Source organism: Mastigoproctus giganteus, chromosome 1 (assembly GCF_048544385.1).
Source record: "Mastigoproctus giganteus isolate SK-2022 chromosome 1, ASM4854438v1, whole genome shotgun sequence".
In the NCBI taxonomy this organism is placed as follows: domain Eukaryota; kingdom Metazoa; phylum Arthropoda; class Arachnida; order Uropygi; family Thelyphonidae; genus Mastigoproctus; species Mastigoproctus giganteus.
In genome coordinates, this window is record NC_143575.1 from 162,686,684 (window position 1) to 162,709,537 (window position 22,854).

The 22,854-nt window shown below is 35.6% G+C and overlaps 1 protein-coding gene across 1 annotated transcript in view; it reads left to right on the plus strand.

Moving 5' to 3' along the window:
• Tdg (Thymine DNA glycosylase) overlaps window positions 1-21,960 on the plus strand; it is a 156,477-nt gene extending 134,517 nt beyond the window's left edge. The window contains exons 6-7 of the mRNA XM_090389716.1: window positions 7,437-7,513; window positions 21,106-21,960. Coding sequence (XP_090245842.1) covers window positions 7,437-7,513; window positions 21,106-21,960 — 932 coding nt within the window. The remainder of the gene's footprint in view (window positions 1-7,436; window positions 7,514-21,105) is intronic.
• Window positions 21,961-22,854: the final 894 nt, after the last annotated feature.

Below are 22,854 nucleotides of genomic sequence, written 5' to 3' on the forward strand. Positions count from 1 at the left end.
ATAAAGGTGGGTAGGATATGCTGTATGAAATAATGAAATTTTTGGATATGGCATGCACATGACAAGAATATACCCAGCTCTTTGACATAACATGGCCTCAACCCCCCCCCCCACCCCCAGCATACAAACTACTTGACTCCCTCCATTTGCTGTCTAGCAGAGTAGAGGTAGCGAGATCGTACACTAGCTGATCCAGAGGCCTCCTAGAGAGCTATCGATAGATTTGGTCCAGTCAACTATCCAGCTGCTGACCTGTGAACCATTTTAGGGCTGTTCCCTCAAAATATAAGGAAGACTATATGTCACCATCATAACCTCAAAAGACATTAATCATTCTTCATGATGGAAGAGATGGAGGGAGACTAAATATGGGATTCACCACTTCATCTCCAATAAGCAAAGTGATGGTATTGCACCAGTTGATGAGAGTCATCTACCACCTAGTATTGCCTAGATAACACAGAGGGGTAGCATTCCTCTGTGTGGTGTGAACACCACACCCCTGGTCCCTGCTTACATTAGTTTCAACCTGGGTGGTCATCTCCAGTATACTAGGTGTCGTATTTGAGGATTGCACATGGGGATTATACTCAGGGTTACTAACAGTCCTACTATTGTAAAGGGGCAAGCAGAGGATTTGACTGTCACAGACCAGCCAGACTTTGCTGAAGAAATTAGGTCCACTTGTGTGTCACTCGAATAACATAAAAAATGTATATATATACAGGTAGGCCCTGCTTTGCGATAATTCATTTTACAGCATTTCACATTAACGCCCTTCTAAAATAATAATGAACAAACAAAAAAAAAATATATATATATATAAAGAAAATTTGAAAACGCAATTGTAAATGCAGCACAGGAAGTGGATACCTAGGTGGTGCCGGTGTTGACGTCAGTTGCTTTTTCCTCCTCTGTCAGTGTATGCATGTTGTGAGCAGTGCCTTAAAATAATTTCCTGTGTTCATTAGTGCCTTGTTATTTTAAATAAATTGTGCAACCATGTCTTCTAAGCATAGTAGTGAATCTGTGCCTGCACATATTATAAAAAGTTGCAAATCTCTAATGATTCAAGTGAAAATGGACATTATTAGTTATATGGAATCAGTGCCATACCTAGGAATGGGCGGCCGCCAGGGGCCTGGGAATGTAGGGGCCTGAATTTGATGATATTTTAATTTTTCTTAAATATGAAAAAATGGTTTTCTTAATATACTACTTTAATTATACAAAAAAAATTCAATATTGGCTTATGTATATTACAGTAGTAGTAGTGACATGTGATGCAAGAAAGCAAGTGTATAAGCGTATGCAACATCAGCCAAAAAATAAAAAGTAAAAAAATTCACACTATCATTCCCTCTAAACGTTTGTCCAGTTCCTCCTTAAATTAATTTAACCTATCAGCTTCCATGACAGATGAAAGTTTGTTCCTGCAATTAACCACCCACTAGCTAAAGGCAAATTTCCACACATCTATTCTACATCTGTCTTTCCTTAATTTGAATTTATGCCCCCTTAGGTTCGTAATCTGAACAAGTGGAAGAATTCCTTAGAATTCAGCATGCTCAACCCATTCAAGGCCTTATACACCTCAATCAGATCACCGTGCAAGTGCCTAGTCTCCAACCATTGCAATTTATTTAAAAATTTATTTATTTTGTAATCAGATGTTAAAATAAATTAATTTTTGCCTATTTTTATTATTTAAATCTAGTTTTAATGCAACAAAAACCTACATTAATGTAGTGTCACATTTAAAACTGTTTTTCTTTGCTCTGAATGTGACGTCATATTGCCCAGAATGGGATGGAAGGTACATGCACACTAATGCAGTACGTTACAAGTTGCAACTTGTACTAGATAGAGCATAATACTGTCTGTTGGCGAGTGGAACATATTTTGGTACCTTGGCAACCAGACTAAACCATTTTGCAGAAGGATAAGGTAAAGAAGCACCTGGCTGACAGTACATAAGATTTGTACTAGTATGTAATTTGAAGACAAAGTAAGCACCACTACATTGTGGAACGGCAATCCCATTTAACCATTTTAGTTCGTGCTTTCTAAATGCCAGAGGTGAAAACAATGTATACTCAGTTGGTCTCTTATAATCCATTCATTATATGGAAATTTTCTTCATTCTATGGAAACTATTTTAAATGTAATGACCAAAGGGAATTCAAAAAAATTCACTATAAAGAAGTTTGTCAAACAGAGGCCCAATTGCAATTAGCATTGCTATTCTTGGAAGAACTTAGTTTTTTTTAAAATTAAACCTGTGTGGACAGTAATTTAACTTTTCTAAGGTATTGGAGGATTGATTGATTATCTTTAGTGATAGACTGTGGTCACACTGGTAAAAGAATTATGCATGCTCTCTTTACTTTTTAACTCCTATTTCAGAGAATAGAGGTACTTATGTACCATGACCTCAAGTATATTCCAGTTGCGAACAGACAGTAGAGCGGATTACTGCATAAATATTTGTCATACAAATCAAATCAGTTAGAGCATTTACCTGTAATGTAAGTCATAGATTACAGTTATGTTAAATAAAGTTTATAATATTATTTAATTTGAAATTTTTTTGTTTTTTTCAGAAAATAAGAAATAATAGATTATGGGCTATAATAATAAATAAACAAAAACAACTGTCTGGCACAAAAGAAAAGAAACTTGAAGAACGCCTGCAAAGGAAACATTAAAAAACTTTTTCTATGGATAAATTTTTATCACAAGCGAATACCAGTGCCTTCACCAAGCCAATGGAAAGGAAAACATATCTAGTGACAAAAGAAAATAGTGTATCTGTACTGGAAGCACAAGAATGTGCCACAGAAGTTTAACTTACTTTTAACTGCAGTTTTTCAGAATAAAAATGAATTAGCAGCTGCAAAGTCAAAGATCAAAAGTGAAGATATAATTTACAATTTAAATGACCCTGATGACTGGCCAGAGATAATAAAAGATTCTATAAGAGTTGAATTAGTTCAAATGGGACCGTCCAAATTAGAAAAATCAAAACTGTATCCCATTGATGCCTATTACCGATGGTTTACAACCAGGACATTAAAAATGGCGAAAGGCTTGAAAGGACTTGGTTGATACACTCAGGAAAAAAAGGATCCCATTTTCTGCTTTTGCTGAAAATTATTTACTCATGCAAATATTCTCTTCAAAACTACTGGGTTCCTTTCTTGGTGTCATTTATAAGGTGGTTTAAGCTTGCATGAGAACTCTCAAAATCATAAAATATGCATGCAACAGTGGAAGGAATTGGAGAGCTCCGGTTAAAATTCAATAAAATTACAGATGTTATAAATCAAAATTTAATAGAGAAATAAAAAAAATACGTACTGAAGAACAATTTTGGAACAAGTAATTGAGATAATTAAATTTTTAGCTTCACGAAATTTGACATTGAGAGCAAGCAATGAAAAATTATTTGAACCAAATAATGGAAATTTTTTCAGACAAATAGAGTTATTGTCTAAATTTGATCCAGTACTTAATGAATCTATTCATCTAGTAGAAAGTAAAGAATGTACAAATGTACATTATTTGAGTATCTGAATGCAAAATGAATTAATGGAAATGATAGGTGGAATGGTATTAAAAGAAATTTGTAGAAGAGTTTGTGATGCAAAATATTATTCAATTATTTTAGATTGTACCTTGGAAGTAAGGCACTTGGAACAAATGTCTATCATAATTAGATTGGTTTCTATGTATAGCTGCACTGTAAAAATTTGTGAACATTCAGGATACGTCTGGGAAAGGACCAACAGAATCTATACTAAAAATGTTAGAAACAAAAACATCAACCTAAGTAACTGCCATGGGCAATGGTATGACAACAGTAGTAACATGAAAGGTAAATTTAATGATGTACAAGCAATAATTTTACAAGAAAAGAAGAGTTTTTTTTATGTTCTGTGTGTCGCACATAATTTTAAATTTAGTTTTATCTGATGCAGCACATTCTTCAACAACAGCAGAATTATTTTTTGGAATATTACAAAGATTATACATGATTTGTGCTGCTTTGCTAAGTAGGTGGGATATTTTAAAAATGCACATAAAAATTACTGTGACATCTCTACCAGAAACAAGATGGGAAGGAAAGATAAAAGCTGTTGAAGCAGTACGATATCAATTACAGGATATTACAACTACACTAAATGAAATCAAGGAACAGGCCAAAGGGAAAGATGCAAAACTGCAGTCTGAACTACAAGGTTTAACAGAAATTATTTCTTTTAAATTTATTGTAAGTGTTGTTGTTTGATATGAAATATTGAGTATTATAAATAAAGTAAGTAAAGCCACAAATTAGTAAAATTGATATGAACACTGCAGTTATATTGATAGAAGGTGCTCTTAGTCAACTAAACAAATTTAGAACATCAGGATTTAAATCATGTATGGATAAAGCTATAGACATCGCAACTGAGTGGGAAGTGTCTTCAGTGTTTCCAGAAGGTGAGTTTCTAGAAAAAAGCACGAGTTTAGCTATGAAATTTCGGATGAGTGCTCTATTGATCCAACCAAAAGGTTTGAAATGGAATTTTTTAAATAATGATTGACGTAGCTATTGTTAGCTTACAAGAAAGCTTTGAGCAGATCAATGAAATATCCTTGGCTTTTCACCTTATTCTAAAATCAGAAAACTTTATGAATTTATTTGAAAGTGCAACAGAAACGAAATGTCAACACCTTGTAGGAATTCTTACTGGTGAAGACGGGAGGAGTGACATCGATGCCAAAGAGTTATGTCAAGAAATCCAATCTTTGCAGCATGTTTTAAAAGGAAAAAAATGTGGTTTTTTAGAATTATTGACATTTATTCAAGAAAAAAACTTAGTTGATTTCTATCTCAACTTAATCATTTCTCTTCAGATATTATTAACATTGCCAATTACAGTTGCGTCTGGAGAGGTTTTTCAAGACTCAAAATGATTAAAACATATTCACGTGCAACAATTGGGCAAGAAAGAATTATTGGATTGGCCATTATGTCAGTTGAAAAAGATGTACTAAAAGATATAAAAACATCAGATGTTATAGACAAATTTATATCAAATAAATATCGTAAATTAATGATATGAAAACTTAAGTTTATGTTTAAACTTAAAAGTTAAGTTTAAACTTTAACCACTAGTTAATGTACTAGTCATTAAAGTTTAAATAATTATGATTTGAATAATTTTTGGGTGTTCCTTTATTTTTCAATTTTACAAATTCCACCTTTAATTTTTGCGAGGGGGACCCCAGATGAATATTTCGCCGGGGCCGACAGAAGCTTAGGTACGGCACTCTATGGAATCCGGTGAGTGGTGTTCGGAGGTGTGCAAGACCTTAAACTTAGCATCTTCTACTGTTATGATCATTATGAATAATGCTGAGAAGATCGAGCGGTCACATACAGGAATTGTTAATGTAAACGTTTCTAGGACAACTTATTCAACGAGTGAGATGATGGAGAAGTTATTAGTTCTGTAGCTAGACGATATGAACCAAAATAACATTCCTGTAACACAGGCAGTGGTTATGGATAAGGCTAGGAGCTTGCCCAATGAAATTAATGGAGAATTGGGAGGGATTGAATCATTTTTGGCTGACAGGAGCTGGTTTTCCCAGTTCAAAAACCGGACCAGAATTCAAAATGTAAAAATTACTGGTGAGGTGGCTAGTGCTGACACTGCAGGTGCTGAGAAATAATCTTCCATATTCCAAAAGTTAATGGATGAAGGCTGCTACACCCCAGACTTGGTCTTTAATATTGATGAAATGGGGCTGTATGGAAGATGCGTGGTAGGACGTACGTAGCCTGGTTTTAAGTCTGAAAAAGATCTGCTTACATTACTTCTGGGTGGTAATGCACCAGACAGTTTTAAGTTAAAGCCAATATTGGTGTACCATTCAGAGAATCCACATGTTATGTGAAGGGCATTGTGAAGACTTCCTTGTTCTGGCACTCTAATAAGGTGTGGGTGACCCAGACCCTTTTTGGTGAATGGTACACTTCATGCTTTTGTCCAGAGGTGGCGCAATTTTGTGCCCTGAACATCCTGCTAACCTTGAAGATATCCCCAACAATGTTCTGAATGTGTAGGTTGTTTATTTGCCACCCAACACCACCCTACTGTTGCAGCCAGTGCAGGGCGTTATTGTGACCTTCAAGGTGTACTTTTTACGTACAACCTTCAAAGGGATTGTTGAGGCAGTGCAGGCATCTAACTCAGTGACTGTGAGGGACTACTACAACATCCTTAAGTCCATACGTAACATTGCTGCAGCATGGAAAGAGGTGTCGTAGTCATGCATAAATGGCATTTGGAGGAAATTGTGGCCTGATGCAGTCTTACTTTCTTGAGTTTGAGCCAGTTTCAGTGATGGCTGAAGATGTGATTCAGATGGCTCAGGATGTTGGCTTTGACAAGGTCATTGATGATATCAGTGAGTTGCTGCAAAGCCATGGTGAGCTTCTTTCAAAGGAGGACTTAGAGGAGCTTACTAAACAGGATTCTGAGGAGGAAGAGGAAGTGCAGGAGATTGTGCCATTTAGGATCATTATGACAAAGACACTTCAATCAGCTTTGGCGCAAATACAAACAGGCTGTGAAACTCTGTGATAATGACCCAGACTGGGAATGCAGCTCTTCCATCCAAAGAGCTGTTACTAACGTATTGAAGCCCTACTACAATATGTTAGAAGAGGGAAAGAGAAAAACTCACCAGACATCCTTGCTGCAGTTCTCTTCTGAGGCCAAAGAACCTGCAGAACTGGTCAACCCTCCATCAGGCCCATCCCATTAACGCGGCACCCCATTACGCCACTGTCAAAAACATCAGTGGGGGGCAGACAGTGGCATTACTACATACTCCAAAGATGGCTCTACAGGAATGAAGTACTAAGTTAAATTTTTATTTTATTACTTATATTTTGCAGAACTTAAGTGTACCTGCTGGTACACCTAATTGTACTAGATGGTATACGAACCCATAACAAAGGATTTAAAATTAATTACAACTACAAAAAATCACCTAATATAATTTGATTTATTACTGTGGTGATACAATAACTTTTCAATTTTTTCAAATAGTACATTAACAAAAAAAAAAAAAAAAAACAACATTGAGAAATACCTGATATATAGCATTTATTTTTAGTCTGTATATACTGCCTTTTTATCCCATTTTATGCCTGTATAAAATGCCTTTAAGAGAGGATAGCCTCTATCTTAAAGGTTACTAAAAGTCTTACTTTTTTGTGCACCAAGATAGTGCCATCTTGGTGCACTATAGCACTAGTTGCTTTTGTTTCTGTAAAACCAAAACCAAACTAGATTAAACTGTTTTTATCAAAACAAAATTTTAAGATAGTCTTGCTGACATGTTTTTTTTTTTTTTTTTCTATCCTGTCTTTGTAGTGATTTATGAGGTGTTCTCAGGAAAAAAGAACTTTGATTTTGGAAAGCAGCCTGAGCCAATACAGGGATCTACCATAGTAAGTTTTGTTTGTGTGTGTTCATACTTATTTAACAGATTCCTAACAGGATCTTCTTGAGCAATATGAAAATATAACTGGAACTGTGGGATATTTTGAAAGTGAGTGTAGATATTGACAAATTATTAAAACGCACATTTTTTTTTTTTACTACGGTAAAAAAAAAAGTGTGCATTTTAATAATTTATAATTTTTACTATTAACATTCCCTGTATTATGCAGAATTATTAGTGATTATTATTAAAATCATGTATTTGCCAACAACAACAAAGGATACAAAGTGACAGTACTGTAGGACAACAAGCTAGTGTGGTTTACAAAACGAGTAATATTTATTTTATTTTTTTCTATATAACTCCACATGAATTCAGTACTGTATGCTTGTGCTTCAAAAAGCTGCGGTCTGTTGCTCTTGTTTATATTATTATTAAATTGTTATTGTTGTATTTTACCTGTGTTGCTGTTAGCTACTTACTGCCTTATTTCTCCTTAAACCAACCTCAGAATTATAGGGTGTCTATGAATTATTCACCCGATTATGAAGCTTGATAAAAATTTTATTGCAATAGCTATCTTAAAAACACAATTATTTGCTGCAGTTAGCAGCTCGATTCCAGCAAGCATTGCAACAATACAGCATTATATTGGTGTGTGTGTGTGTGTGTGTGTGTGTGTGTGTGTGTGTGTGTGTGTGTGTGTGTGTGTTGTAGGATACCAGCTCTCCAGTGACTGTAAAGATTTTTTCAATGAGAATTTCAGAAAGCTCCACCTATGGAACAGTCAGTGAAGCAATGGTTGAAACCAGCAGCGTGCTGCACCAGAAGGAGCAGGTAGGCCTAGTGTATCTGCAGATATAGTTTTGGAAATTCAGGAAATGTTTACCTGAAGTCCTACAAAATCTATTCTGAGGTTGCACAGGGTATTGCCGAAAAATAACTGAAGTCTTCCAAGTTTTCTTGTTTGCAGTGTAATCCACAGGAAGTTTCCTTAGAGTTTTGAAATGCCGAGGTTTCAACGATTTTCCGATAATTTTTTTTTTTTTTAATCAGTTCCTGTCATATTTGCACATATGAGCACCATCAAGTGAGGCTTTGATTTTTTTCCACCAACACATTTTTCCCATTTGAATTTAAATGTATTGCCAGGTGTCAAATTATAAAGAAGTCCTGTTTTTTCGGCGTTGTAGATGTCGTCATCGTTGAAATCTTTCCTGATTTCTGCCCAAACATGGTCAATCCATTGATTTGCCATTATTGGATCTGCAGACCGAGATTCTCCACTGATTTTTGCATAAGTGATGTTATGTTGGTTTTTAAATTGATCCAGACAACTGTTGTTCTACATACAAAATCGTTGCATCCAAATTGTTTAGCAAATTTTTCCGCTTGAGCCTTCAAGATCGGACCGTCTGTTGAAAATCCAGAACTTCTTTGTGTGGTGAACCATTGAAGCAATGCTTCATCATTTGTGACCTTGCACTTTCTAAATTTTTTTTTCAGTTATGTTCTTTTCCTGTGCTAATATGTAACCATCTTTATTCTTCCACAATAGCCCAGGGGCTCACATCTGTGAGTATGGGCTTTGCACACCCAGGGTCCTAAGCTGGATATCATCATTCTTATTTTTCTTGGTGATTCCTTTCAACTTCTCTCTCTCACGAATAATTTCAACTTTTTCGTGAATCGGGAGATACTTTCTTTTATTAGTAGACATGTTTCTGAAGGAAGGGTTCGTTTCTAACCGATTTTACTTTAAAATGATAAAGTGATCTGCATACGACGTTCTTAGAAGTCCCGAAATAAATTTATGGTTCAGTTCATACAAGACAATCTGTAAATAGGGTAATGCAACAAGCGGCAATGCACTATTGTATACCCCTGTCCCCTAAAGGACAAGATCAAAAACTGGCCACTAATCCGATGCAATGCGGGTGGTCATGAAAGCTAAGTTGCCCTTTTAATTTTTATCTATTCCCAGAATTGGGGTTTTTTTGACTACCTGAGTTACCAAAATTTGTTCGGTATATACGTGTAGTACGCTCGTTATAACAGTGAGCAATTGTATGGGAATACACGTAAATCAAAATCATATGGCTTTTTGTTCATTACAGCCATGATCTCGTTATTTCCGTGGTTACCATAACCAGTAACAAGTGTGGTGCATTTGGTTTGTTATGTACTCAAACCAATTGTGTGTGTGTGTGTGTGTGTGTGTGTGTGTGTGTGTGTGTGTGTGTGTGTGTGTGTGTGTGTGTGTGTGTGTGTGTGTGTGTGTGTGTCACTGTACGAGAAGTCTTTGCAATAAATTAATTGACAACTGAAATTAATCAATCACTTAATGTGAGTGAATAATCATTATTGCTTTATCTATCAGTTTAAGGGTGAAGCAGTTACTACAGATGTTTGAAATCTGTGTCAAGAAAAATATTGAAGTCGATAGTGAAACAATCAATGCAAGATCATCTTGATGGGAATGAAACATTAAGCAACCATAGCATGGATTTTATAAAGGTATAGATTATGCCTGACCAGTCTGAATAGGTATTGTGAGGTCTTTGCAAAGGAACTGGTTTGTTTGTTATTTGGTTTTTAGGAGCATTAGCAACTAAGGCCATATTGCTCTAGGGATATGCGGCGGTCATTCCCTGACCTTTCTGCATCCTCCGTATTTGGTAGTCACGGGCTTGAACCCCGGTCTAATCAAGAAGCGTGTGCTATGCACTGCTGCTCCTGCCCACCTGGCTACGGAGGCGCCGCAAAGGAACTGGATGTAAAAAAAAAATTGACATTGTATAACTATCAATAAAGCCTTTTGATACTCATCACTTGATATCGTTTTATCAATTGGGGCAATGTGGCATTAGAGGCAAGTTACTATTATTGAGAAAGAGATGGTTAACTGTCAGGAGGCAAAGAGTGGTTATAAATGGCCAGTGTTCTTAACATGGCATTCTGTATGATGAGTGGAATATCATAGGGGTTAGTGCTGGACACTTTACTGTGTTTTAATATATATTAATGATATTGATGTCAGTATTTCAAGTTTAATGTTTGAGTTTACTAATGATACAAAGTGAGCACAGTGGTTAATGACAGTAATCAGAGTATGATACTTCAAGAAGATCTAGATAAACTAAGCAGATGGGCCAAAAAGTGGGTAAACTGTGATTTAACATTAATAAATAAATGCAAGGTATTGAATTTTAGTAGCCAATTACTGCTGACCAAATTCCCAAATTAACATACCAATTAGTTAGAATGTTATTTTGAAAGAAAGAATGAAAAGAACTAGAGATAATTGTACAGTCTCACATGAAATTTTCTGAGCAGTGCAAACAGGCTGCTAGAACAGCCCATGGGGTGTCTGTCTATGATATACGAGAACTTTTCCAGCATTGACAGATGTGATTATTGCATTATATAATGTGGTAAAGCCACATCTGGATAGATCTCTCAGAAAGGGTGCAGAAAAAACAAACAAGATCAGTTTGCTGGAAGAAGAATATTCTTACCAAGTAAGACTGGGATTCTGTAAATTGCAATCTCTGGAAACTAGGCATCTGCACTGTTGACAGGTGATGGCACCTTTTTTCATTCACAGACAACACACATAAATGGACATATTTAAATTGAAAAGACGATTGCAGAATAGATGTACAGAAATTTGCATTCAGCCAAAGAGTAATTGATATTTGGAAAAGAAAATAAGCTTTTACCAAGTGTTGTGGAAGTGGATAGTTTAAATGAATGAAGAAAGTGTGTATAAATTATTGGTAGGAATGGGCAGATGAATTGGTTTTTGTTTTTTTTTTTGTGTGTGTGTGGTTGGTGCTGTGCAAGTTTTGCTTCCTTTAATCACTTTGGTAATGCTAACCTAATAACAAAGGAGCAAGAAAACTCCAGTTTAACTCAATTTTTGACCATTATGAACACATCTTTACTGTAATGAACACATTTACAAACTTTTAATGTGAAATTTCATTTGACTGACTGTATATTAGAAGCAATTAACCCTCCATTTTTCATGCCCTGAATGAAACATACGCTTGCATAGTGATTGTGAGACACCTTTTTGCTTTAATAATAATAAATTAATTTTTAACTTCTTTACTGAATTGAATATGGTGTTTTATTAATTATGATTTTCTAAACTCATTTACAAAATATCAAACAAAAATAAATGAGAAAAAAAACAATAATGATAGAATTTTTTATTGTATTTCTTAGAATTTTCAGTGCTGTTCATTCCCTAGAGTGAAATGCAGATGCCACATTTTTGTCAGCTCTTTGCGCTTTTCTTTTCTCATAAACCACCAAAACCAAACCTCAATGGCAAGATTAGATAGCTTTCACTGGCATCTCACATATGTTATGTGGGAGTTGATTACAATAAATATGGATGCCATCATTCACCTGGTGTCTGATTTAAAAAAAAAAAAAAAAAAAATTGATCTCTCATAATTCATAGAGTATCAAAATGAGGTATTAGAACCTATAGTATTTAGTACCATGCATGGGTTGGAGGTTAAAAAGATAAAAGCAAATATTTGGTGACATTAGACTTGAACTTCTGTAGATTGTAATTTTCAGGAAATACATTTGATGGAAAGTTGTTTCAGAAAACGGAAGTTGAATGAATAAATGAGGAAGAAGAAAAGTTGGACATTAAAATTATGTTGACTGGTTGCGGTACGTGCTCAGACCGCTTTGAAGAGAGCGGGAACTATAGAAGCCAATTCAGAAGAACAGTGCCCGTGAAAGTATCTATAGAAAAGGCATGAACAGAAACAGAAAGTCTATGGGAATGGAGAGCAGAGAGACTCTGTTAGAGATGAGTTATTAATTAACCTAACTGCCCTCTTTTGAATGGAATCTAGAAGCCTGAGAGAAGGTTTTGGGGTATTCCATGGTAGAGCAAATTTTCAATTTGTACAGAGTGAAGAGCTGTTTGGAAGAAAAGAAATGCCAAGTGCGAAAGAGAAAACCCGGTTTTTTTAGATGCAGATGAAGCATATTTGTAATGTGCTAATGTGCTTAGCCAGAGAGAGATTAGAAATGGGAGTGTCATTCAAGATAAGCATAGGAGCAGAAGAATCCTTTTTGTGAAACATAAGGCAGGATTGAGTTTTAGAAGATTGAAATCAACTAAATTATCTTTGCTCCACTGGAATTGGTAGTGGATATTCAGGAAGTTGAAGCTATTTGAGCAGAGCAAGGTTTCTCAAAGTGTAATGCAATCAGCAAAACTATGGATAGGATTTCTGGTCAGTGAAAAAAAAGGTCATTAATGTACAAGAGGAAATGAGGGATTAAAAGAACTGAACATTGGGGAACACCAGCATTAGTGGAGAAGTTAGAAGTCAGAGAAAACTGGATACCCAATTACAAAAAAACAGTTGGCAAACCATAAGATGGAAGTTTATTTAGAAGACCTTTATGCCAAACACAGTCAAAAGCGTTTGAGATGTCAAGAGCAACTGCTTGAGTCTTGGCAAACTTTTCCATTGAATTTGTCCATAGATAGGTAACATATGCCAGAATATCACTAGTGGATCACCTGTGATTGAATCCATACTGGTGATTGTTGATCAGACAGAAGGTTTCTAGATAGTTTGAGTTGGCAGTTAATTGATTTCTCCATTACTTTCGAAAGAGTAGAAGTAATTGCAATGGGTCGTTAATTGGATGGGAGGGATTTGTCACCCTTTTAAGGAACTGGCTGGATATGAGCAAATTTCCAAGCAGAAGGAAAAACACCTTTGGAATAAGAAAGTGTAAAAAGGTGACAGAACAGGAGTAAGTTCAGGAGCACATGTTTTGATGACTATGGAGAATGTGATTTTATTTCCCAGTCAAAAAAAAATAATAGTAAAAAAATTTAAAAGGTTGCATGTCAGTGACTCGTAGAGGGCTAACCCAGTGGTGGTGTCCCACTTGTGACAAACACGGTGGATCACCTGACAGGTGATCAACTTTGTTTTTAATTTCTGGAAAAATTTTTGGGTTTTTTGACTTCTTTTATTTTTTTAATGAAATATAAATATTTAAAAATGCCATTAAATGCACAAAATTTCAAAAATATGCACAAATTTCCGTGGTTCACTGGACAGGTGATCAGCCTTCTTTTAATTTCTAAAAAAGTTGTATTTTTTAATTTTTCTTTTACAGTATCAGTATGTTATCTTCTCTTAATTAATTGCAACGTTTATTGTATATAACTGTTTAGTTTTAAGCCAAAATATATATATATATATTTAAAAAATGCTGTGTTTTTGTACCTTTCATTTAAAAAAAAAAAAAAAGAATTTTGCTGAAAATTACAAAAATGTTTTAGATATTAAATATAAATAAGTCTTAAGTTTCTTCCATTTCTCAGTTTAAATGACCATTCAGTGCATGAAATTTCAAACATATGCGTGCACACGCACACATGCACATGCGCATATATTTCTGCTTATTACATCTGGGAGGCGCCTCCGTAGCCAGGTGGGAAGGAGCGGCAGTGCGTACCACACGCTTCTTGATTAGACCGGGGTTCGAGCCCGTCACCACCAAATATGGAGGATGCGGAAAGGTCAGGGAATGACCACCGCATATTCTGGAGCAATATGGCCTTAGTTGCTAATGCTCCTAAAAACCAAACAACAACAACAATTACATCCGGGGGGGGTGTTTGAAAAGTTTGTGGCCAGAGTGTGATAGGATAGTGGTACAGTATTAAAAATTTCTGTACTTAATGCAAAACACTTCAAATAACCTGTCCAAGTTTCATGCAGTTTAAATAACATCTTTATTTAATTACAAGTCCTGAAGTCAACAAAGTTGTGTGAATGAATAAAAATGAACACATTCGGTCACCTCAACGGCTATCGGCTCTCGCAGCAAAAAACAGTTGCCATCCACTTCTGTAGACAACGCAAACTCCATCCAGATCCTGAACTTCAAATTTCTAACATCGTTGTCCCAGTCACCAGCAACATCAGGTTTCTTGGATTAATCCTTGACAACAAGTTAAATTTCCTAGACCATATTAAAAATGTACGGACGTCATGTCTAAAAAAGTTAAACATACTCAGAGCTTTATCTGCCCAAACATGGGGTGCAGATCGTACCTCGCTTCTTCGTTTATACAGGGCATTAATCAGATCCCGTCTCGATTATGGTGCTCCTGTCTATGATTCTGCCAGAAAGAGTGTATTACGCTGGCTTGATCCAATTCAGCACAGTGCTTTGAGAATTGCAATTGGTGCATTCAGAACGTCGCCAGCACATAGTCTCTACATTGATGCTCACGAGCCCCCACTAGCTTTACGCAGGAAAACACTGTTACTCAAATATGCTGTAAAGATACAAAGTTGTGCCTCTCATCCCGTTCAGTCATACCTTTTCAACCCACCATTTGAAATCTTATACAGAAACAAACCTAGCATAGTAAAGCCAGCTGGTCTTCGCCTTCTTGAATTGGAGCAAGTTTGGAATATTTCCGTCCATTCCGTACAACAAGTAGCCACATGTACTCAGCCACCATGGACTCCTCCTCCTCTTCCAACCTGTGACTCTTACCTCTGTCAATGGAGAAAGAATACTTTGCAAGCATCAAATGTCAAACAAATTCATGCAGTTCACACTCAAAGATATACTGACTTCTCCCCAATCTATACAGATGGCTCTAAATCTAATTCAAATGTTGGAGCAGCTGCAGTGTTTCCGAATACAACTGTATCAGTTTCCCTTCCATCAGAATTTAGTATATTTTCTGCTGAATTATATGCAATCAAATTAGCTTTAGAAAATCTCTGTTCAGACAGTTCCTTCAAATCAGTTATTTACACTGATTCCCTCAGCTCAATCATGTCGTTATGTAATTCCTCAGATGAAGTCCACCCTACTCTTAATGAAATCAGAAGCTTATTACTGCAAATTAAAGAACGCAACCAACTGGTCACTTTTTGCTGGATTCCATCCCATTCTGGTATTTTAGGCAATGAACTGGCCGATAAAGCTGCAAAAAATCCAACTACTTTTGATTTAACCAATATCCCTGTTCCAGCATCAGATTATGCACTAACTGTTCATGCTGCTTGCATATCACAATGGACAGCACTCTGGCACTCTCAGACTAATAATAAACTCTTTCAGTTTAAACATGATCCAAAAATCTGGCACTCCAGTATCCGTACATCGAGACAAGAAGAAGTAGTCCTTTCAAGGGCAAGAATAGGACATACCCATCTGACCCACCTTCATTTACTCACAGGAGATGATCCACCACAATGTACACATTGTTCTAATAATTTGACAGTAAAACATATTCTTATTGGCTGCCCCTATTATAAACAAGCCAGAACTTCATCCTTGATCTCACTGGTTAATCTCCATAAACCAATAACTCTTGAAAATCTCATTGGTGATAAGGCAAATATTTCTGAATTTTTTGACTTTCTCAGGCAAACAGGGCTTTTCAATTATTTCTGATTTCAGATTTTCTTTTGATTTAGGGAAAACTCATGTTTTAATATAATAAGTGAATAGGCACATTATAGCCTTAGCAGCTTATGTGCCATTAAGCCTCCAGAACAACAACAACAACATTCGGTCACCGTGAAGTCATCCAGTCTATGGGAAAAAAAAGGACTGATGCTAAAGGCAGTTCATGAGGATATGATTAAAACATTGGGAAGAATGTCAACTTCCTATTCCATGATTAAGAAGTTGGTAGCAGAATTTAAGTGAGGGTGGGAGAGCCTGGAAGATGATCCACATTGTGGAAGACCTGCAAGATCCATTACCCCAGAAGTATTTGACAGTTTGCATGATCCGTTGATGAGTGTTCAACGAATGACAGTTTGAGTACATTTACAGCATCTTGGTTATCTCATGAGAACATGTGTAACATAATAACAGAGGTTCTCGCTGTGCAAAAGGTGTCAGCAGAATGGGTTCCATAGTTGTTGACAGCAGATATAAAAAAAAACCACAAGAGTGGTCAGATGAACATTCACATTGTTTTCAAGCAGATCCAGCAAACGTTTTTGCAAAGTTTGTGACCATGGTTGAAAATTGGGGTCGATAATTTTTAGCCAGAGACATAAGGGCAGTCCAAATAGTGGAAACAGCTCTTCTCCCCTCCAAAGAAAGCCAAGTCAATGCCTTCCACTAGCAAGATGATGGTATCAGTTTTATGGAATGCTGATGGAGTGTTGCTAGTGGATTGCCTTCAGAAAGGCCAGAAAGTCACAGGGGCATATTATGTAGCTCTTGTGAGATATTTACTTGAAAACATCAAAAAAATTCCAAGGATAATTTGGAAAAGGAGTCTTGTTCTACCAGGACAATGCCCTTAATCACAAGTCTGTCACTGCCATGGCTGATGAGTGCAGCTTTGAAATCTTGGACCATTCCCCATATTCACCAGATATAGTACCAATGGACTTTCCTAATTTCTATTTCCTAATTTGAAAATATACCCAGTTGGCATCCATTTTCCCACTGACAGACATCATTGCTGCAGTGGATACATTCCTGGAAGTCTAAGAGAAAACTTTCTTCACAGCTGGAATCAAAACAAAGCCATTCTGCTATCCACTCAGTAATCAGCATCGGGTGGCAAAAGTATATTGACTCCAAAGGGGGACTGTGTTGAAAAGTAACTTTACCATACTCTTCATACTCAGGCCATGAACTTTTCAAATACTCCTCATATATCTCATATATCAGTATTGCTAAGAAAGTAAAAACATGTATACAGTAGAATCTTGTTAATATAAAATTCAAGTGACCTCAATCTTCTTATTTTATAATAACAGAGTTTTTGTAAAATTGTCTGCCAAAAATGTCACAGCCTTAAAAAATCTTTCATAATTTATGAAAGTGTTAAGATCTTCTGATCACCAAGCTTCGTCTGGTGATCAGCAGGTCTTCTGGTATCAGTATTGCTGTTGTAGTAGCAACATCATCATTGTCCACCTTAACAGATTCTCCAAATTCTACTACAGAATTCATACGTTCTTTCCAAGCCCTATCCTAACCTCGCCAAGGCCAGTGATGCATCAAGAAGCCATTATTTAACAAAGCCATTGACACAATACTATCCCAAGAAATAACATTATGAATAGCATCCAAGGCATTCCACTTTGGCTGCAGATTATTTCCTCTTATGCTGTGGATCAAGTACCTTATGCAGACTTTATATACTCTTTTCAGGTTATGTCTTGATCCAGTTGCTGCATAAAACTGGTAGTATCATCCCAAAACTATTATATTAGGGTCACCTGGAATGTTAATTCAGCTACCCATATGTATTGTGTCTGTAAGTTGCTTGTGTTCTCTGGTTGATTTGCCTGCTTTGCTGGACAAAAAACCACAGTTTTTCCCTGGGGGAAAAACCTTTGCTATCTATGCCTGAAACCGACTAACTCAGCCATGGATTGGAAAAAACCCCATAGAAGTTCCTCGTGTCATTGACGGGATTTGAATCCAGGCTTTTTCCATCCAGTGTGGGGAGGATGGTGATGAAACCACTGTGCTACCCACACAGACTAAATTGGTAGTATCTAAAATGTGCTCTTCAGCTTTAGTGTCTCAACTAAATAATCAATCACTGAAAAAAGTTGACTGCAAGTTAAATTCTTTAACTTGCAGTTAAATTCTGAGGCCAACAGAAATAAATAACTTCTTTTGGCCTCATATGTGCGGCAGTTGCTTAACTACTTAAAAACATCTTGGCTTGGAAAATTTTCCAATCACAAGTGAGTTCAGTTTTGTACTCCCATCTGCTCTACTGCATAAAAGAATTGTAATGCTTTCTTTACTTAATTTTTCACTCTTTGATAAGCAAGTTCACCCCTTCCCTTTGGGAATAAATTAAACTTTAATTAATTAGGATTCTAATAAGCTTTGTATTAATCATGCAAAATAACATAATGTATTTCTCATGGGAAATGTACTTTTTAATATATTTAAACTGAATTTTGTAATAAATGAATCTGTTATGTAGAAAAGCACATTCTTTAGAATGAGAATGATATATGCTCTGTATAAATGAGCACATTGTATAAACAGTTTGTATTAATGAAATTCTGCTGTGTGTGTGTATACAGTAAGGCTCCTGTGTCCGCAGGGGGATACGTTCCAAGACCTACCGTGGATATAAGCGAACACCTGCTAACCCCATATATAACGTGATTTTCTTGTACATACATATGTATAATAAAGTTTAATTGATAAATTAAACACACAGTAAGACATTACTAACATTAAATATGGTAATAATAAAGTACAGAAGATTCTCGATTTACCGGGATTGGATTAACCGTGACACTTCGACTCCAAATTAAAAAAAAAAAAAAAAAAAAAAAAGAAATCATAAAATTCAAGTAATAACTAGAATAGGTATAAGCAGATATTTTGCAAGTCGTAACTAAGCAACAAGAACCGGCGTTATAAGTCATCATTGGGAGATAAGTGTACCTATTATCTTGCAACCTCTGCTGTCTTCACACCTACCGCTAAAAAAAAAAAAAGCAACTGAAATGTTTAGTTTGATTTAGTGTGTCGCATCAATTGTGTTCTGTCGCACCGCAAAAGGACAAAATTTGTTTCATTATTTATGTCAGGGATGTCGGAATTTTTTTTTTTTTTTTTTTTATATAGTAACTTTTTTTTTTTTTTTTTTATATAGTAACTTTTTTTTTTGTTTAGAAATTGCGAAAATGATGGGCAAATGCAAGAGTTTTGATTTCAAATTAAAAACTTGAAATTATTCAAAAGTTTGAAAATGGTGCATCTGTTAAATCTCTAAAGAACCATTATAATTGTTGGTGACCAAACCATACGCGACATCATAAAAAATAAAGGGAAACGTCCTTTTGGACACACGAGTAGTACGTGTTAAGTTTTTTTTTTTTCCGTGGTTAACCGCGGGTAACTGAATCAGCAGATATGGGGGCACAACTGTACATTCAATACTATTAGTTACTTCCATTTTGAAATTTATTTCAATTTGGTGCACTGTTACACATGCAAAATTTTGAAATTATATATGTTCCTACTTTCCAAGTGGTCAGCATTTCAGGACATTGACTACTCGAGTGAATATTGCATTTTGTGTTTTCACAAAAGAATATTGGAAATTTTTCTATAGTAGTTAAAATGATATTCATTGTTATAGGATTTTACTGAATTTTCAAGAACAGAACAGAATAGAGTTTAGATCATATGTGCCTTAAACTTCAGTTCTCCACATTAGGTAGTATGCCCATTAAACCTGCCAGCAGGTTCTGTGGGCATACTATGTGGCTCACAGAAAAGCTGAGGACCATCAGATCCATTTATAGCAGTTAAATACCCCCCCCCCCCTTTTTTATAGTTGAACACCAAAGAAGAGAGTTTATGGAGGGGGGCTTGGTGGTACTAGCCCCTCGACATAGGAACCTCAATATTCCATTCCAGGTGCCATATCCCATTAAGATATTGTTTGCCCAGATACTGCATAAATATGCTAACAGTTTCTTTATGATAGGCATCATCCAAATCCAGTTGTTCCCCAGCTAAGAGTACACCTCTTAGCTGGGGAACAACGTGGACAAAATTGGAAAACGTTCCAATGATGATAACATTTCCCACCATTTTAGTTGCTACCATGAGTAGCTGAGTGGTCAGTGTGCAGTACATGCATTTATGTTGACCATGGTTTGAGCCTATGTGCCTGCTAAATATGGATAGTGACTATTTTTTACAAAAATCACTAGTCATGAACTCCTCCTTTGTGGTCAACCTGCATCACTGCCATGAGTGAGGAGCCATGTTGATCTTACTGGTATTTTGAGAGTATGTGGACTCATTTTGACTTGAAAATGTAACCACTTCTTACTTATGTGGATACCTTTTTCTTATATACAAATTGAGCTAAATATATAAACTCCTTTCTGAGTGGAGTGATTTTAATGATGATCAGTGCATTTTTATTTTTATGATGCTTGCAGTATACTGTTGCTTTTTTTGAAAATTTTCACTGAAAAATTTCACCGTTTTCTTTTTACTATTGATCAAAAATAGAAAATAAAACATGAAAAATATTTTGCCCTATGTAACCCACTGGTGGGTAAAAATTGAAATAAAACTGTTTAGTTAATAAAAGAAGTATATGAGTCTATTCATCTTTACCAAAACAAAGGAATTACTAAAGAAAGAGAAATAAGTCTTATTTTGTTATTTTGTACTTCAGAAGTAAAATAATGATTGTGGAAATGACTAGTATTTCACTCTCAGTTAGTCTTGAATTTATCTCAGAATTTCTGTTGTTTAGCTTTTTTGAAAACCACTATTTTAATTCACCAGAACATGATACATGAAAACGTGAAGATTTGCAAAAATTCCTATAAATTTCTGATATTAGTTGTGAAAACATGAATGCACAATTCCCAGAGGACTAAATTAATGTATTATTGATATAAATATTGTAGTTATTATCTTAATGAGATATATACTGTTTTCTATATCACATTGGATTGATTCCTTGTTTATTAAATCCCTTCTCCTTGCCATTATCAATTTCATTTTGCTTTAATATATGTAATGTCTAACTTTTTACAGACTGTTTTTGTGATGCCATCATCTAGTGCCCGTTGTGCCCAGCTACCTAGAGCAGTTGACAAAGTTCCATTCTATGTGGCATTGAAAAAACTTCGTGACTATCATTGTGGATTGTTGCCTGATCTGGATATGGCTGAGGTTTCATTTCCAGATGTTAAATTGAAGGTTGAAAGTAAAGATGAAATTTTAGACAGTGAGGACTACTCTGACTTTGTAGCCTCTCAAAATTCTCAAGAACTTCCTGGTGAAGTTCAAAGAAACCATCCAACTGTGGACTCAAATGGTGAAGTAATTGTTCCACCTGTAAGAAGTAAACGTGGAAGGAAGAGAAAATCTGAATTAATGGGATTGCCTGGTGAACCTAGAAATAGTGACATTCCTGTTGCTACTGTTGGAAGGCCAAGAGGAAGGGGATCAGGAAGGCGAGGTCGGGGAAGAAAACCAGTTGACCGTGGGGGGTGTATGTCAGAAAGGTCATGGAGTGGAACACCCACTGCTACTTCACCTTACTTTGAATCTTCTGCGCAACAACAGCAGCAGCAGCAGCAACAACAAGCATCTGGATGGCAGCAGTGGCAAGATCAACAAGCAGGCTCAATGATATATTCGGCACAGTCTGGTGGCTACCCAGAATCAAGAAGAGTCAATGAAGCACCTTCACCAAACAGTTATCATATGAATGTTTCTGGATATCCACAAGAGCCACAACCTCGAAATCAGTATTATGGAAATTATGAAAGGCCATACCAGGGTTACTCTCAAGGTAACTGTTCTTATGTGCCCCAGTGTGACACAGATCCTTATAATGTGAAGGTGAAACAAGAACGGTTTGATCCAAGTTATAACGGGTATTGATCACCAATAGTCGTACTGCTGTTCTTATGCTGCTGTTTCTTCTGCATAATGGTGGTGGAAATGGACTCTCATTAAAATCCTTTTTATTTAAAAATTTTTAATGCAATTCTGTTTTTATAATGCTATTTTTAACTTTCATAACAGGGTAAAGATCTATTTCTCATTATAAAATGGGAGTCCTGAATATTGCAACATGGATGGCAGTTTTTCACATAGCTGGTGTGAGAAATAATCATTAAGGAGGACCACATAGTGTTTGGCTATATAATATAAAGGATTTTTGAAAAATAGTCTGCATTCCATTCCACAGTTATTGCACAGAAGGGAACCAGACTATAGTAACGTTCTGTTTTAGTGTTTATATATGATTGTTTAATTTCCTTAAGTTTTCATGAGTAGTTTTAACTCCTTTCTCTTCAGCTGAATATCACAGCAAGTGTCAGTTGAAGTTTCACAGTAAATTTCAGTTGAATGCTTGAAAGAAGAAATGTTAAAGACATTCTGAATAAGGAAGAAATTCACTATATAGCAAAGTTTTTTTTTTTTTTTTTTTTTTTAATTGCACCATTAACAATTTTTTTTTTTTTTTTTTTTTTTTGAAAATTAACTCTCTATATAACTTAAAAATATTTCGGCAAATGTTGCTGAATTCTGATGTTTTTTTCTTTTTATAGTATATGTATCTAATTTGTTAGTACAATGTGATTTATACATGAATGTATTAATTTCCAGAAAGTAAGTGTTTGTGTGTAAAATGTACTTGCCTTGACTAAGTACTTGTGCCATTTACAGATATTAGAAAGAAAATTATTGTAAAATGTGATTTTAGAGGAAGAAAAAAAAAAGGGCTATTTGAGTTGATTTTGACCCATATTTTTATTAATTTGCAGCACA